Raw genomic sequence first — 19,306 nt, forward strand, 5'->3', positions numbered from 1 at the left:
TAGCTGCACCGCCTCCGCCCGCGCTGCCTTGGCGGCGGTGGGTCGCAACACGCAAAGCTTCCCGGGAGTGGTAGTTCTTCTTCTCCGCTCTGGCTGGCATGAGCGCTAGGGCGAGGGATAGAGAGGACTACAATTCCCGGGGGTGCGCTGGAGGGAGGGGTGGTGCCGGGGGAGGAGCGGGGACAGCTCCGGTGCTGATCCCGACGCGGGTTTGTCGGCAGAGCCCGGGGCAGGCGGCGGCGACTAGTGGCGTGCGCGAGCGAGCGGCAGCGGAGAGACCGGCGGGCCGCGCCCGCGATGAGGCACGAAGCCCCCATGCAGGTCGGTCTCCTGGCCGGAGCTGCGCGAGGGACGAGGGAGGCGGCCAGCGCAGTGTGGCCGAGAGCCGAGAGCCCGCGGGACGGGGCAGGAGCCTCTCCGCCCTGCAGCGGCATGGCGGGGCTGCCGGGCCCGGCTTTGCCGCTAGTGGCCGGGTGTGTGAGGAGGAAGGGTGTGAGGAAGCCCCTTGTGTAAGGGGGCCCGTGGTGCGTGTGAAAGGGCAGTCTCCCTGTGAACGGGGTCTCCGGCGGGCGGTCTCGGCGGGCGGGGGGGCGACTGAAGCCGTACCTCTCGCAGCGCGGCTTCCCGGGCCGGGGTCAGCCGGAGCAGGAGGCTGGCAGCACGGCCATGCGGTGGCTGCCACCCCGCCGCCTTGACTGCGGTGGGTTTCGGGTCGCCTTCGGTCGACCTGAACGGTCTTTTGCGGATATTGCCCTTTGAATGTTGGTCACTGCTCCCCAAGGAGGGAATGGAGGTAAGTTGTTGGGTGAAGAGATGGAACGAGGTCCTACCTGGATGTGCAGGAGGTCGGCTTGGTATCTCCACCTCATCCATCTGCGCCAGTGCGTGATGACACATTCATAAAACTGGGGGTAGCAAAGAGGTGGCTCCTTTTCATCAGTTTTTATATATGAAAAAATATAATGTCCCTTAGCACAGGAGAAACAGATGTTATACAGATATTAGGTACATTATGCAGAGTTTGTAGCAGTTCCTAGGTTCTTGATTCAAATCAGTTTATGGTGGTGAACTGTACTTCAGTTATTAATTATTGCCTATTTATAACCTAATGCAGAAGCTTTGGGGGGTGCAGACTAATCCTAAATTACACTGATACAGAGTTGAATTTGCTTGACTTTGGACAAAGACTGATAATCTCATAAATCATTTGCAAAGCAGTTTCTCAGATGTCACATGCTGAAACCTTTCAACCAAAGAGGTGCTCTAGAAATAGGCCATTCTTCAGTAAGAGTATCTTTGTGTTTTCTGATTGAGGAATAGGAATAATTAGAATGTTGTTTAAAACACCTAGCTCTGCATGCGACATACATGTGTTGGAAATGTTTCATCCTTGTAGAGTTACTGAAGTCATTGGATATGTATTTGCTTTGGAGAGCATTTTCATTAAAAGCAAATTTCACTAGTTAAGGATTTCAGCTACAGATGGGCCATTATTGCATTTGTCATTTTTGACAGGTGTTGAATTCACTGACATTAAATTGTTGTGGAAACGACATAGTGATATACTTTGAAATAAAATCTAAAGAAAGGAGAGTCCAGATATATTTAAAAATATGTGCTTGGCATGTATCAGAAAGCAGCTTTTTGTTTTTTCATATGATTATCAATACAAATGGAATTATTGTTAAGTATAATTGAATAAAAGTCATCAGAAATCACACTGTTAGTACAGAAACACAACAGACACTTTTCCACAACTAGTGAGGTGGTCATATAGTGTCTGTTTTAAGCGTATCTCATGCAAAATTATAATTGCATCTGGATTTTTCCAAGATACAAAAATGCAGTCTAGCAGATGAGGTTTGATTCTTGCTTGTAGTTTCTGTTTGTTTTGGGGTTTGTGGGTTTTCTTTTTTTTTAAATTTTATTTCTTATACTTACACTATTTCCAGCATATGCTCAGTTTCCAGTAAAACTGGATTCTTTTTCCTAAGATTTCTTTTGTTTTCCAACTTCGGGCTTGTATTGTTGGTCTCCATTCGAATGTGGTTTAGACTGGCTGAACTAATTGCTTGATTTATGTCTTTTAGCTACTTGATTTGCTATTACATGAAACAAATGTAGTTACTTCTTCGCACAAAACAAATTTATGGTACACTCTGTTACAGAGCTTTTTAGAATTTTAGAGCAATAGAAAGAGTGATTTAAGTGTATGTGTTTTGATCATGAAAAAAACAACTCAGACAGGAAGGGCCACCAATTTCTAGAAAGGCATCCCAAACACTCCTTCCAGAGAAGGAGCTGTCTAATGTAAAAGTTTACTCTTGTCATCTAACAGATGTAATTGAATGTGGGTCAGAATTTGTGAGTACTTTTCATTTTCCTATCCATGTTTTCAAAGAGCAGATAAATCTTAGTAGTGATTATGGCCACTGGTTTAGAAGTCAAAAGCAATGGATTCTCTTTTCTGAGAAATGTGGAAGTCTCTATGGTTTCTGAATGTTTTTGTTTTGTTTTGTTTTGGTTTTTTTTTTTTAAGAATAGATCTGAATTAGTTGAAATGTCTGTGTATCTTTCAAAAGTGAAGATTCAGTGAGAAATTCTCAGTGATTCATACACTGGTGTGAACTCTTTATCTGGTTATAGTATGCAGATTTCTCTCATGACTGCTTTGCAAAATTGGAAAAGTTGAAATGTAATTTAGACAACTTGTTCTTAGTATTTATCAGAGTGTATGTTTGTGGCAATGGTGGTAGTTTGTAGAAAATGGTATGTGTCTAGAGACCCTCTTTTTCACTTGCCAGGGCATCAGATCATTTCAAAGATGACTGAGGCTATAGAGGTGAGGGAACACTAGGAAGTGGGAAAATGTTTGTAAATAATCTGCTTTGCCAAGGAAATAAATAAGAACATTTTCTCCTTAGCTCTTTATATCTAGTTATCACTGGCAGTGGTTATGCCCAGGCAAAGTAAGTTTCTAACAGACACATCCAAACACCATAAAGAAGGGCAAGAAGAAGCAAGAGAGCTGCTTCCAGAAATTTAATTTATTATAAATTATGATGGAAAAAATGCCACAAAAATCAAAGCTATTAGACTGGTTAACATGGCAGTTTGTCTCCTGTCACTCAGCAAAATTGTTAGAAATATCAGTCTTAGTTCAGAATGGAAGCAGTGGAGTAGAAGAGCCTTCCAAGCCACTGGATCCACAGAGCAAACTATATACACCTTTTTCTTACTGATCAAGCTGCATTTAAAGTCAGTAGTCTTCTTTCTGTCACTACCTCTTTTTGGAAGTGTACTGTGGACGCTTGCTTCCTGTCTGATTAGATGCTTTCCAAACTCTATCTCAGAGACACTCAGAGCTAGTTTCTGCTCACTTCATGTAATGTGTGCGACATGAGTTTGCTGCATCAGTCTAAATAGTTCTGATTCCCTAATGCTCACTCCAGATTACTATCTAGAAACACAGGCTCACTTTTTACAGTGTTTTGTGGTATGGGATTTTTTGGGGGTTTTGTCTGTTTTAAGATTTCTCATATAAGATAAAGTCTTTATTCTTTTGATCTCCCTATTAATCTTTTTCTGTACTTTCCATTTTGAACTCAGTGTTCATAAACATGCTTGACTAGGATTGTTACTAATAGCATCTTACCGGTGCCTGAGACAGTGGCATTAGTATTTCCATTTGTCTCTTGGCCTGGTGCAACTGCTCTGGCAATTGAGAAGCTGCACAGTCTTTGCTAGTCTCATGACCCTGAGTGCTGTACTAAATAAGGCAAATGGCAGAGGGCTGTACACACTGGTACATCCTAATTTATTTCTGCTGCATGACACAGCTTGTATTTTTCCCTTTTCAGAGCTGTGCTGTTTTGGTGGCTTCTTGACATCCTCTGTTAGACTAATCCACTCAGGACTTCTGTTTTTGCCACTATTTGAAGAAGGGGATTTTGCCATACTACCTGCAGTGGCAACTGAGAATATGTTATCTTAAAGATACCCATTTTGTGGAGAAGGTAAACTTAGATTAATGAAAGACAAATAAGGGATAATGAACTAGTTCACCACAACTATTGCTAGGGAGTTGCCAGAATATTCTTTGTTGTACCTTGCATTCTGCTGTCCTGGGCAGCTGCCAGCACTGTGACAATGTATATACTATTGCTGATAAAGCTTCTTTTAGACTCCCACCTTTCTGTATCTTCCTGATATTCCTCAAACTACCTTTCAGTATTCCTCTTATTAAAAAAAAAATTGCACTTTGTAACTACACCTCTCACACTGGATTATGGTATGTTTACACACATCAATGAATCTAACCTCATAATACCTTGAACAAGCTAAGCTTCTTCTGATGCTGCCAAATATATTAGTTCACAAACTGTGATCTGCAGATGGCTGACAATCCATAAATTCCAAATAAATGGCTAGTGTATTGACCATTGAACTCTGTTAAGTCTTATTAATTGGTCAATTCAAAATTAGATGGTAAGGATTTGTGAGAATTGGCTGTGGTTTGCATCTGTGAGTGTTGCTGTATTCATTGAGAATACACCAAAAGTAAGAGAGGGTTTTCTTGCCTTTTGCATCATATTTTTGAAGGGTATTTCATACTGCATCAGACATCCAGAGTGGAGTGCACATATAAGTGCAAACTGACGTGATGTGCAGTTTAGGGAGGTCATGGCATACTTATCTGCTTAAGTGAGAAAGCTTTTCAAATTACTTTGTCAAAGGATGAGGTCCTTCAAGGCAATAAAGTATATTGTAGCCAAGTGTTTTGTTATTATCCTGAAGGTGGCAAGCAAACACACACATTTTAATACATTTGTTCTTAACTCTGCCTTGTGGGGTCAAGGAAAAATTTGAATTTGAGACTTGAAAAGTGCCTGAGTCTGATACAGGAAATTCTGCTTAAGGATTAAACTTGCCTATATCCACAGTAAGGAGTTTAAAGATGTGCTGTAAGCAGGGAAGCATGCAAACCCATCCTTTTTTGGTTTTGGACCACATTCAGGCTGGGGACATACATTCTCCCAGTTTTGATAAGGAGCAGGCACATGAAAACTCCTGACTGTAGGTCTTACCACTGTCCTAAGCCTAGATTTGTCAGTGAACCCTCAAATCTGTCCTGAGTCCTCTAGGAGGTGGCCTGAAACTACTTTTGGTGTTAACATCCTGATAAGTATAGGGATTCTGAAGAAAAAGACAGTAATCCATTTTACTAGATAAAGACAAAATTTTACTGAAGAGAAAACTCAATGTTTTTCACTGAAAGAGGTGCTTGTTTAATATAGCCACATCGTTTGAGAAGAGAACTTTGTCAAAATAAAGGTAAGGGGTTTGATTTCTTGGAAACAGAATATCATAACATTAGCCCTCTTTTGCAGCTGGAACTATTACCACAGATATAAGACCCATACAAAAGAGTTAGACCTCTGTGAACTTCCTTTTGAGTTCATGCATATTTGTTATCAAAAACTCCAATAAAATGTAAATGTTTCCAGTTTTTTATGATACAAGAGACAATAAACTTTTCCTTTTTATTTTTTTTTCCCTTTCTCTCATTACAGATGGCATCTGCTCAAGATTCCAGATATGGCCAGAAAGATACATCTGACCAGAACTTTGATTACATGTTCAAACTGCTCATTATCGGCAACAGCAGTGTTGGGAAAACCTCATTTTTGTTCCGTTACGCTGATGATTCCTTTACATCTGCATTCGTAAGCACAGTTGGGATTGATTTCAAAGTAAAAACAGTTTTCAAAAATGAAAAAAGAATTAAGCTACAGATTTGGGTAAGCCAAAAATAGTAACTCCATATGCTAAGGAAGCTGTAGCTGTTTGATACGTAGCATTTAAGCTATTGTAGGTTTGCACTGAATGTCATAACCTTTATATATATATATGGCACAGTAATGAAAAAGCCCTTAATTGTTTCCTGCATCATTTTTCTGTCTTGAATAATAGAGTGTAGACAGTATTTTTGAGGTATTGAAGTACAGCAGAGCATATATTCTGAATTAAATTCTATTAAGATATAATGGAGTTTGACACATATTGATACCTGTGCAGTGAGGTATTAACAACTGTGCAATATATAGGCTATTGAAAGTGATACGTGTTATTAAAAGGTACCTTGAAATATCAATTAGGATCTGGTTTCTTCTTAATGTCGGAGCTATCATAATGGATCCAAAACAGAAGGCATAATTTTTTGCTCTGTTAGTTATGGTTGTCATCTTCATCACCTGAAATATCTTCCTTCTTCTGCTGAGGAAGGAACCATGGAAATTCAGAGCGTAACAGCTCTGTTGCTCTCATCCCTCACCTAAAGCTTAGAAGTGGTAAGAATATGCCAAATATAGAAAAATGTTATGCCAAGGAATAGGTGTTCCTTTCTGCAAATTTTACTTAGAAAGAAAGGATAGTGGAAATATACTTCTGCAGGAGGTACAGATACTCACATGTCCTAATTCTTGGATGATAATAATACTACTTAAAGAAGAGGGAGGATAGCAGAACATCTAACAGTGTGGGACCTGGAGTTAAAGATTCAGGTCTTTGCCATCTATGTTGGGTCTTTGAAGATTTTGAGCAATGTTTCCTTTGTGAGATATTTGTAACAGCCTTATTAATCAAGATTTTATCTTTTTGACCCAACAGACTGGAGATTAGGAATTGTGGTGCCAGGGAAGGTCACAGAACAGTCTTAGGTGCCCTAACACACTATTTACAGGACAATCAAGCAATCAGGCCCAGTCAGCACAGGTTCATGAAGGGCAGGTCCTGCTTATTGAATATTATCTCTTTCTATTACAAGATGACCCAGTTGGTGGATGAGGGAAAGGCTGTGGGTGTTGCCTACTTTGGCTTCAGTAAACTCTTTGATACTGCTCCCCACAGCATCCTCATAAAAATACTGTCTGCCTTAGACTTGGACAGACATACACTCTGCTAGATCAAACACTGGCTGGACAGCTGGGCCCAGAGAGTGGTGGTGAATAGAGTTAAATCCAGCTGGATCAGTGCTGGGGCTGCTCCTGTTTCATGTCTTTATCAATGATCTGGATGAGAAGCTTGAGTTTGCAGATGACACCAAATTAAGTGGGAGTGTTGATCTGCTGGAGGGTAGGAAGGCTCAACAGAAGGACCCGGACAGGCTGGATCAATGGGCTGAGACCAGCCATATGGTCTTCAACAAGGCTGAGTGCCAGGTCCTGCACATGGGCCACAACAACTCCATGCAATGTTACAGGCTTGAGCCTGAGTATCTGGAAAAACTGATAAGCAGAAAGGAACCTGGGGGTGTTGATGAAAGGCTGGCTGAACATGAGCCAGCAGTGTGCCTGGGTGGCTAATAGGGTCAGCAGCATCCTGGCCTGTGTCAGGAATAGTGTGGCCAGCAGGGTGAGAGAGGTGATAGTCCCCTTGTAATCAGCACTGGTGAGGACATACATTGAGTGCTTTGTTCAGATTTGGGTGCTACAGTATAAGAGAGGCATCAAGGTGCTGGACAGTGTCCATAGAAGGGCAATAAAGAAAGGTCTTGAGAATAAGTCTTATGAGGAACAGCTGAGAGAGCTGGGATTGCTTAGCCTGAAGAAAAGGAAGCTGAGGGGAGACCTTCTCACTTTCTACAACTACCTGAAAAGAAGTTGAAGAAAGGTGGATGTTGATCTCTTCTTACAAGTCACAACTTGATAGGATGAGAGGAAATGACATCAAGTTATGCCAGGGGAAGTTTAGGTTAGACATTAGGAAAAAGTTCCATATAAAAGGGTTATCAAAGACTGGAACAGGCAGCCCAGGGAGGTGGTTGAATCACCGTCCCTGGATGTATTGAAAATCCATCTAGATATGGTGCTCAAGGATATGGTGTAGTGTTGGCCCTGGTAGAGCTAGACAATGGTTGGACTTGTTCTTAAAAGTCTTTTCCAACCATAGTGATTTTTTGAATACAAGTAATAAAAAAAATATTTAATGGTTGACAAACATTGAATCTCAGGAAACCTTGAACCAAATATCACTAGTTCGTCTAATATGTTTTGAACTGTAGATAAATTGAATATCTTTTTAATATGACACAAAGGTGAATTTCCCAGGGTTTCCTAGGTTGTGTCTCATTAATATATTTTTAGGTACACTTCAGCCCTTAATATTCCAAAGCACTTGTTGTTCTGTGCCCTGTAGGAACTGGAACATAGACTCTTTGTCTCTCAACTTCTCCACCTTTTTAAGCTTTGATTCTTGCTATTATCATGTGTGTAGCAGTGCCTCCATTCTAGGTGACTAGTATGTGCATGGATATGGTCATGGGCATGCTTTCAGTAATTTGCTGGTTCTGTTGTTGTACTTTAATGTTGAAGATCACATGGTAGCTCACACTGACATAACCTTATAATTTTTTTATAATGGAGCAATAATACTGTGTTCAAATTATAGTTTTGTCACAGTTCTTTTAATCACCAAGGATCCTCTGCAATAGATTTTATTTTTCATATCTCTCCTAGCAAAAGCAACAATGTTAGTTTACAATGTATTAATGTACAATACATTAGTTAGTTTACAATGTATTAATGTGATTAGTTTGACATCAATATATTTCTCATCATGGCTCTTCATGGCAGACTACAAATATGTGCTTAGCTCAAAGCAGTCCACTAATCTAAATGTGTTCTGGGCTATCCATGGCATAGGAGGACATAGCAACTGTATTCTTTCCATCTGGAATAAAATTCCGTTTCTAGCAAAGTGAACATTTTATTTTTCATTGCATGGCAGTAATATGCAGAGTCCAAATGGATTCATGATAGTTCTAGATGAAAAAACATACAATTGCAATGTGTGAAACAAACACAAGGGCTCAATGTCCCTTAGGAAAAAGGGGGATAGAGGCTAAGAGCATGGAAGAGACCTTCCTAAAGTGACCTACCAAGACATAGAGTTAGAGACTGCAGAATGAACTTTCCATACTGTGAAGTTTTTTACACTTGTCACCAGTGCATCTTAGTTTGTTGTTTGGTAGTGTTGTTTTGGTTTTTTTCTTTATTAAAGTTTGAATGACAGTTCTTAAAAGGCCTTGTTACTGCAGCAGTTTGCTATCGCTGTTTCCACTTTTTAGATGAAGTATTCTGCAGTTTAGCTTGCTAGTTGACAGTTGCGCCTCTGGGACCTAAATAAAGTCAGCTAAGTATCTCAGAAAGATGTTCTAGTGCACAAAATCTGAAATAGAGCACTATTACCCTATCTTGCAAGCTACATCAACAGTCATACTGTTCTGGATATACAGTGTCTGCATGTGTAACATCTGTCAATATTATATATTATACTTTATTACTTTTCTTTGATTATGCAAATACTTTTCCAAAATGACTAGTAGTTCTGCAATATCCATTTCTATTTCAAACTTCATTTATGAAAGACTCATTATATTAGGTTAAATATATAAAATTGAATGAATCATGGAGAGGGTAATCTGATGTTAATTCTGAGTAGAAGCATGCATAAGGTTATAAGACTTCATTCAAAATCACTGACAAAATTGTTGTTGACATCATGTGATAAATTATGTTCAGCATATGTAATGAAAAACTGAAAAAAACCCAAAAAAATCTCACAGGTTTGAAGAGCCAGAAGAAACAGAAACTGCAACTTTAAAATGTATGCTGAATGACGAGGTGAGAACTGAATTCCTATGCCACCTACTGCAGTTAAGATATACTTGGAATGCAACTGCTCTGCTGTCCCTTCCTGGTAATAAGATGCAGAAATGTGTAAATTGTAATGCTGTTAAGTCACAAAAATTCCCTAGCTAGAGATTCAACTAATCCAACATGTGTCCTCTTACAATTTTGTACCTATTCTGCTTGGGTAAGCATTTAAACTTCCGGCATACTTTGTGTTCAATATGTTGGGAACACTAATTTCCTCAGAAAAAGGTTCTCATATGCTTACCAGTGAAGGGTACAGGTTTGTTTGAAAGTCAGCATGTGGGCACTAAGGAAGCAGAGTCACTATTTGTTAGTAAAATTCACTGTGTGCTTTTTCACAGGTGAACCAGCAAGGGTTAACATATTCAAGTAGGTGCTGTCTTACAGCAATAGGGATGCACGGCAGGTCTTCTGTTTGTCTGAGGTTTCTTCTTGCTTTGAGGCAATGTCTTATTCCTGCGTTCAAAGGACCCGAATTGAATTGTCTTCTCTTACTGTTTAAGACAGGAAGGATGAGGCATTCTCTAGTACTTACTTTTGTATCTTTTTCATATGGCCAGAAAGAGCCTGCTGGCAACACTAACATTTGATTTTTTTCCTTTCTGAGCCAACCACCTTTCCACAGTGTTTCTTACTGGAATTGAGTGAGGTTCAGAGTTCAAGTGCTATATTCATTTGTTATAGCACATTACCTTGTCCTAAGACCACCAGCTGTCCCTGAAATTTTGTTGCACAGCAAATTATAAATGTGACAGCCCTGGTATGAATGTTATGAAAACAGCATAATAACAGGATTTTTACCTTTTGAAGCAGAGAAATCCATTAACCAAAAAAAAAAAAAAAAAAAAAAAAAAGAAAAGAAAGGCATTTTGCCTATAAAGGTATTGATTTCTCAATAAAAAATGTGAGAAATGTTGTAAATGTGTTGTGTCTGTATGCAGCACATGTGTAGAGAATAAAAGCCCATCAGAGGGCTTTAAGATATTTTACAGTGTCAGATGTAAAACATTAGTGCATTTTTTTCTCCATTTGGTTTGAGCTAGGACTATCAAAAGGGATTGGATTGCAAAGCTGTAAGATTCATTTTCAAACTGCTGGATTCAAATTCTGCTGAATTGAAAAAATAAAAGAAAAAAGAAAAAAAAAGTAGAGACTTGCCAATACTAGTTCTGACAAAATTACACACTAAAAGTTATTAAAAGATCAGAGGTGCAAATCAGAAAATAAAATTTAAGTTTTACCTTATGAATCTATCACTGCGTTCACTGTACAGATGAATGTATACTGCATTCAGTATACCTGGTAGCTGTGGTGCCATAAGTGTTTGCATCACTTTTGTAAAAGCCAAAATAAATCATTATAGTAGAGAGGGAGAAAAAAATTGCAGATATTGATTCCTAGAAAACAAAGAGCTACAAAGACAGGCCAACATGTTTATTTACCTGTCAGTGTATTCATACTTCATCTTTAGCTTATGCTTTATCAGAGCTCTCAGTGATTTATAACTGATGAAAGTACAGATTTTGTTTGAGGAATAAAGCATTATTTTTTCCTTTTTAGATCTGTTTATTAAACCGAAATATTCTAATTGCATTCCAGCACCAATATTTGCATCATTTCTATCTGATTGCAGCACTTTAGTGCAAATATCAAATACGAATGCTGCACTGCCTTCAGACAGTTTTTCTGTGGGATTAGCCATGGGGCTAATGGGGTAGGTACAACGATCACACACAAATAAAAGATGTCCTCCTAGAGAAGACAGTAAGAGCTGCTTGTGTCAGAATATCCCTCTTAGAACTATGTGTGATAATGTCATTGAATAAGCAAAATGTTGTCTTTACACCAACTGTTGTCTGTACTTTATTAGGGCTTAGGGTCTGTGGTGGGTTGAAATTTCCCTCCCACATTAACCACACCAGACTAGCTCAGTTTGGAAGCCAATGAAGCTGTATTTACAAGCAAAAGCTACAGTTTACAATGGAATGCAATGAATATATACAAAATATACAGTATTTACAATATTTACAGAAATGTACAATTAACAAAACCAGCACAAAAACCCTTCTGGCCAAAGCCAGGAAAGCTGTCTCTCTGCCTGCCCCTTCCTTGCCTTCCCCAGACCCCCCGGCCAAAGGAAAGAGAGAGAAGAAGCAGAGACTTACGTTAGACTTAGCGTTCAACGTCAGTACGTTATCTTCTTCAGTGAAGAAAGCAAGAAGAGAAATGCAGAAGCACCCTGCTATGCTGCCCAGCAGAAACACACACCAGACTGAACTTTGTTTTGAGAACTGAATCTTAAAGGGTACTGTCCCTCTGATGGAATCATTTAGAATAATCATTATTTTTCTTTTTTACATCCAATAGTGGTCTATTTACATTCTTATTACTTTTTGCTCAAGATCTGTGAGAAATTTTAAAGGCATAGCCCTAAAACCATCACAGGGTCTAAGTGAGGACTAGGTTTTATAAACTGAATGAGAAAATCCAGTATCATAATTCAATAATTGAAACTTACAGTAGCTCTTAAAAAAGAAAGAAAAAAAGTTATACACCTGTATTTTTTGCTCTACATTCTTTTTAACATTGCTTCAGTAGTAGAAGAAGTTCAGTTAAACTGAGCAGCAGTTTTGGGGTTGTGTTTTGTGTGTCTGTGTGTTACAGGGGTCTGTGAAAGTACTGGTATGGACAAAAATTGCCTTGGCATTGCAGTCCTTAATGGGTATCCTACAGCAACTTGCCACTGTGGAAACAGTGCAATATTACAGAAATATCCTCTAACAGTGACTAAGGCTGTAGCGTAAGAGCAAGAATCACTAAATACATTGTTTCAGATGAAAGGCAGTGAAACCTAAAGTAATAAAAGGGGAGCTAACAGTAGCACGTGGAGACAAAGGATAGCAAATATACCAAATGTTTCATCATAGAAATTTCAGGGCCTGATTTTGTCACATATGACTCATCTGAGTGTTTTTAGCCTATATGATAGCCACATCAGTGTTTATTTCATGATTCCTTTTGCAGGTGCTGGTTGCAATGTATATCTGCTGCTTTGAATACACAGACTTTTTAGAGTAGATCTAGTACTGATTTTAAGACAGCAGTGTAGAAGGCTGAAAACTGCAGGAATCTGAGATTTCTCTGAATTCATCACTACTAGTAACTTAAACATACCAGGACAGTCCTTTGGCACTGAGCTCAGGTGGCACAGAATAGCTTTTGTCTATAAATTTAAACTCTGAAAGAGGATGGACGCATTCAGGTTTTGTAGTGGGAAAGGTCTATATTCTGTGCTAGGCTTGCCCAGGAACTGTTTGGCAGAGTGCTACCAGGCCTGGGTTAAAACCATGCCAGAAAGCATGCTGCCAGTTTCATGCTATAGACAAATTCCATGCATTTGAAATGCTTTCTGGTGCAACTTAATTTGCTTTTAAAGGCATGGCATGAAAGAACAGCAGTTCCAGCCAGCTGTGGGTTAGGTGAATCTGTCTGTGGTGATAAGCAATGCAATGTGTTCACAAATGTTCTGTCAGGTTGCTCCAAAAGTACCACTCCTGGGAAAAGGTGGTTAATAAAAAATGTAGTTGTGATGGCCAGAACACAAATTCCTTCTCTACTTGTTCTTACCCTGTTAGCTGAAACAAGGTGAAATTCTAGCACCTTTTGTTTTAGTCTAAGCTTTCCTCCAGTACGTGAATGGTATCCAAATTATGGCTGAATATTACTGGCCTCAAATATTCCCCCTCTTTTTTCCTCAACTTGTTTATTTCAAAACAATGCATATTGTTGAAGACCCATGAAAAATATTTACCTGAAAGTTTTGGAGTAGGATCCTGTTTTCATATTGCTATATTATTTCATGCAGCACCTCTTAGATCTTCATTGAGAGCTCTTCCACTTACGTGCAAGTCATATTTGGTAAAATTTGTTTCTCGGAAATACTGGCATTCTTTAATCATTATTTTTCATAATTATTCCTCCCCCCCCTCCCCCAAATTATTATCCTCCCCCCATTTTTGTAGCATCTGGAGTTTTTAACAAAATTAAAGATTTGCACAGCCAAGGGAAAACCCAATACTGACTGTGCTACAGAGTTCAAATCAGAGAACTGCTGAAAGTTTTTAATCTTTCTATAGCTTGGGGATCTTAGTTACTTCCCGAAGTTGTATGTTTTCCTTAATTCAGGAATTCTTAGTGCTCTCTTTACCTTACCCTGTTTATTATGTATTCTGTTTCTTGTACCTGTTCTGTTTATATCAAAGTTTTGGCCTTGGGTCCAATTAATCTCAGGTTTCCATTGTTGTAGGTAAACAGCCAAGAAAAAAATGATCAAATAATTCACTTTTAGCCAGTCAAGTGGGAATGAGCAGATGGGGAGGAGAAATAGCTAATGTAGGTATTCAAAGGCAAGGTTTAATAGGAAAAATAAGGTAGAATTTGGCAAAATTTAAAATGCCTTTAAAAAGGTTTATCTTGCTGTGGAAGTGGAAATATCCATAGAAATTCTTTAAGAGAAACTAAGATAGCTTAAGAAACTTTCTAGGGCATTTTTCTGTAGAGTGTGTCTTAGGCAGATTTCTTCAATAAACTCCAGGGAAAATACATTATGTTATTGTTTAGGCCAACAAATCGTCATCCTGCAAGACCCAAAGTAATTGCAACTCCCCCTAACCTATGAACAGGCAGTCTGATGTAACATTTGTTTCAGTTGCCTTTGCTTTCCACATCATGATTTGTAAGTCATCGGCTGTTCCCATATAGGGAAGTGTATACCAGTGAAACTGTCATGGACCCATGCTTTGTGTATGCAAGTATCATATAGATGCTACCATAGGCTCTTTGGTGATATGAAAAGGAAAGCAAAGATAGGAAAGTCTTTCACACGTGTGTGCCTGAATACCAAGATCTTTGATTTTGCTTAAAGTGGGGAGTCAGGACAGAAATAAAAAAGGGAATGGAATAACTTTTTTGTGATGGGGGTCTGAAGCAAGCACAATAACCTTGGGCTAATGTTGGAAAACAACTAAGCTATTTTAATTGTTTCAGCTCAATAAAATCCAGAGAAATCTGACAGTATAAAGTGTGAGATGCAAGTTAATAAGCTGTCATTTTAAGAATTAAGAATGTTTGTTTTTAAAATGAAATTATTGACAGAATTCCTTAAAGTGAAATGAACTGTTATGTCATGTCCTGTGAAACATTTTAGTGGCACATTTGAGACATCTCTGCAGCTGCAGTGAATCCAAAAAGGGAAAAATCCTCCAACATATAGGCTCTTCTCTGCATTTTAATAAGATTCGTGTCATAGATTAGAGCAAAACATTGCACTCTTGCTGTGCAGTTGTTGCTTTGAAATCAGAGTACCAGATCCTTGGATGGGAGCCATAATGTAAATTCCATGAAAAGGGGAGTGTAGAAACAGTATTTAAAGCTCATTTTTGCCTTATGCTGCTCAGTGGAAGCTGTTTCCCTGTACTGTGTTAGAACAGCTTGAACTCATTCTGAAATTATACTAGGTTGATGGAGGCTCCAGTGACTCAGGAAGGTTAGAGGTCACACAAAAGCACCTCATTTTTATTTAACACTACCCAATTTGCATTATATTCTGAAAGTGAGCATAAGTGCATTTTGTAAGAAGGCAGAGCCATAAGGGCTCTGTGTCACGTCAGGATAAGTGTTGGTAATAGCTAACACATTATGGGCAATGCACCCCACTTTTGTGTGTGAAATGATGACATCAAGCAAAACAGCATCCCTGGAAGATTTACATTGTTTTCTCTTGGTCAGCTAAGAAAAATCTATTAAAGTATTGGTTGCATATTTTTCCTAATAGAAAAGCTGTTTTTTTCTACTTTTCCTTTAAGGGTAGCCGAAGGCTAATCTTCTTCAGTCTTCAGTCTTTCCTGAATAAATATATTGTTCTTCTGTAATCATCTAGGTATTTTCTGGTTTAAGCATGATTTTTTTTTTTTTTTTTTATTTCTCATTGCTCACAAACAAATTATTTCCAGAGTTTTTATTTGTTACAGCTTTATTTATCTGGTAACTGTAGTTTGAGAAATAAAGGGAATTCTTCCTCAATGAATTCAGTCAGCAACTCAGGTGAAAGTTTTCAATGGTTTAATTTAGCCAACTTGTTTACTCTAAAATTAGAATGGTACAGAGAGTTCTTGATTTTCTGACCATCAGGTTATTATTTAGGTATATTTATAAAAAGAAAAAATAATTTAGGTCTTCCTTGGAAAATCAATTTTTCTGTTCTGACAGTTAGAATTATACTTTGGTAGACATTTTTGGCCCACATAGAGAGTATACTGTTGACTTTGCCTTATTTGGAAATAAAGCCAGCCCTGCAGAAAGAAATATGAGATAACCTCCTATAGGAGTTTCTAGTTTTTCTTTCTAGATGGTTTAATCTGTCACACTGACCAGCAAGGCCTGTATTTGTTTAGCCTAATGAATCATTCTAGAATAATCTCAGCTAAAAAAAACCAACCAACCAAACAAACAAAAAAAACCCCTGGAAGTCTAATATTTTATAATTCTGTTTCCACCTACGATTAAGACTCATATTTTCTGCTGTGCCCTGAAATCTTCTGGGACTGCTTATTTCTGACCTCCTCTGCAAAAGACATTCAACTTTTGGCCATCATATTAGACTTCTGAACATCAATAAGCCTAATTTACTTCAACTATAATTTCTTTGGATAAGTTACTTCCATAATTAGGGTTTCTAGACTTTAGTGTATATAATAACACATGAGATGGTTTCTCCTATGCTAAGTGTGACTAAAACACAAGAGTGAAGTGTGGAAGCATCCTGGTTGGCTGCATATGAATGACAATTTAATTCTATAAATTAAAGGAATCAAGGACATTTCCTGGAGAAGATAGAGTTTAATAATGAAAAGGAGGGCAGGTAAGGGACTACTGTCAATCTGCCTTGAAAGGGGATGACATAAAACATGGAATGCATTATGGAAAGTTTTTAGGAATCAAGTAGTTAGTAAATTTAGTAGGTATATGCTAATGGGAAGATGTGAAGTGTTACTAGGCTATAAAGGATCAGTGTAGCACACAGGGGGGAAACCAAACCAAACCATACCAAAAAATAACAAGAAGTGACTTTCAAGTGTCAAACAGTAGAAATTTAATATAACAGTATCAAAATGATCACTTTGAGAACAGCAATAATAAATTATTTTATAAACTAAAAGTTGCTCAGTTCATGGCCACTAAAGAAAGGTGCAACCTGAATATACAGGAAAGAGGAAGGATCCTTACCAACTATTCTATTAAAAATTATTAATATGATTCTTGCATATGCTCATGAAGTATTTCCATAGGAAATATGACCATTCCATTATCTACTGCACAGGAGATACTTCATGTGGAGAAAGGAACTCAGACAGAAAACAGGTGCAGAAAAATTCTATTGTAATGAGTAGAGAAATAAAAAGAAAATAGAAGGAAACTAGAAGGATAGCTTTTTTACTCTAAAAAACAAGAGTATTGATGAAGGTTGATATTATTTTTTTTTCCTCAATAGGTATACTTAATTATGTCCAAAACACAGTCTTCCTCTCAGAAATAGTTTGGATGGGAAAAACATGGAGGCAGTCCTGATATTTACGTGACATCAGTGTGCTGTGAGAAGAACCCTGTAACAAATAAACAGGCTATGCAGTGATGATCTGCATAATAGACTGAGACATTTCTGAATTGTGTTAGAATTCATGTATAGACTTGGGCTGACAAATGACACATTTCTAAATGCACTGTTCTTAATGCTTCCCATTGCTCCCCCTCCAAACATACAGTGGAAATTAATGCTAGTATGATATTTTGACTATGGCAGTGGTCTTAGTTCCAGTACCTCAAGGACTGAAGTATCTGCCCTGCTTCATGTTCGTGAGCCACTCTCCTTCTTCCTCTTCTTATTTAGGCTAAATTGCTTTTGGAAAATCCATCCATGAAGGTCCTAAGAATGATTTTTTTTCACAGCACTCTGCTGCAGACAGGTTGTGTAAATGAGGGGCATTAAAACAGTGTTCTTAGCCGGATATATCACGTAAGAAAGGGCTGGTGGCAGGTAGGAAGAATCCTAGCAGAAAAATTGTTCAAGGGTGATCAATAGGAAATCAGTTTGGTCATTGGATGTGATGAGTCTGACAAAGGCACTAAAGAGCATCTGAGTGTTAACATGTCTGTTTCCGTGTGGCAGAGAATATAAAAACTATCAAGGCATTTAAAAGATTGCAGTCCCTCCCCAGTCTTCTTGTAGATCCCCATCATATATTGAAATGCCTCCTCAGAGCCTTCTCCTCTCCAGGCTGAACAGCCCCAATTCTTTCATCCTGTCTTCATAGGAGAGGTGCTCCAGGTCTCTGATCATCTTTGTGGCTCTTCTCTGGATCCACTGTAGCAGGTCCATGTCTCTGAGGTTTTTTTTGTGTCCCAGAGCTGGGCAAAATTCTTTTTTTTTTTTTTTTTTTTTTTTTTTTTTTTTTTTTGTAATTGAGTTTACTGAGTAATTAAACAGTAATCCTGTTTATTGCAGTGGATTATGGATGTGATTTGCCTCCTGGGCTGCAAGTGCATGTTGTTGGCTCACGTCCTGCTTCTTGTCCATCAGTACCCCCAAGTCCTTTTCTGCAGGGCTACGTTTGATTTCATTATCCCCTAGCCTGTACTGATATCAAGAATTGCCCTGACCTAGGTGCAGGACCTTGCACTCTGTGTTATTGTACCTCATGAGATTCTTCTCAGCTCATCTCTGTTAAAAAGAACCATAGTGTGTATCCACCATAGTGTTAGTTTTCTTAAAGCATTAAATCATCAACACTGTTACAGAGGATACTCACTGGATACATTTGAACCTGAACTGGCAAGACTTGTCATACATGAATGTTTATTTGCCTTCTAACAGGAAAAGCTTACCTGCATTTTATGAAACTATATTAGCTAGCTAGAAAAGTGCAAGAAAATTCAGTCAGCCAGTTTAATACTCAGGCCTCTGTCATATGCAAATGATCCTGAATACTCAGAAAAAGCCAGAACCTGGGAAAACAGAGATTTTACCTCCCTGTCTCTTACAACAAGGCTTTCTGAGAGCTGTTGTGTACAGGAGTAATTACAGAAAAGGTTGGAGGTGAGGCATGGCAGGACAGAAATCTTCTTGTTTCATCATGGTGAAGGATGCAGGGTCAAGAACTGGGTGAATATCAGGAAGTCTTGTGGTAATACTTTTGCTTTGATTCTCTTTTTTGAAGAATTGCTAAGAAGCTAAACTTGGTATAATTATCTTGCAGTTTCTACCCACCTACTATCTTTCTTTCGCTAAATTATATTTTTTTTTCCTTCTTTTTAATCATCAGTATCACAGTCTATTTCCTTCTGAATTCCCCACCACAGTAATTTTTAGCTGTTTATATCTGGGGCCCTGGTGGCTTGTAGGACAGCTAGACATGATCTATGAAATGACTGCAGGTTAAAAAACACCCCAGAACATTGATACACATGTATCAAGGAAATAAAATGAGGGGGAATCAGTAATTTACATTATTACTCCAACATGTATTTGCCTAGAA

The 19,306-nt window shown here is 38.5% G+C and overlaps 1 protein-coding gene across 1 annotated transcript in view; it reads left to right on the forward strand.

Annotated features, from left to right (window-relative positions):
• The first annotated feature begins 297 nt into the window (after window positions 1-297).
• The window catches only part of RAB3C (RAB3C, member RAS oncogene family), a 129,434-nt gene continuing 110,425 nt past the window's right edge, over window positions 298-19,306 (forward strand). The window contains exons 1-2 of the mRNA XM_054397851.1: window positions 298-321; window positions 5,574-5,801. Coding sequence (XP_054253826.1) covers window positions 298-321; window positions 5,574-5,801 — 252 coding nt within the window. The remainder of the gene's footprint in view (window positions 322-5,573; window positions 5,802-19,306) is intronic.

This window comes from Indicator indicator, chromosome Z (genome assembly GCF_027791375.1).
Source record: "Indicator indicator isolate 239-I01 chromosome Z, UM_Iind_1.1, whole genome shotgun sequence".
Classification (NCBI taxonomy): Eukaryota; Metazoa; Chordata; class Aves; order Piciformes; family Indicatoridae; genus Indicator; species Indicator indicator.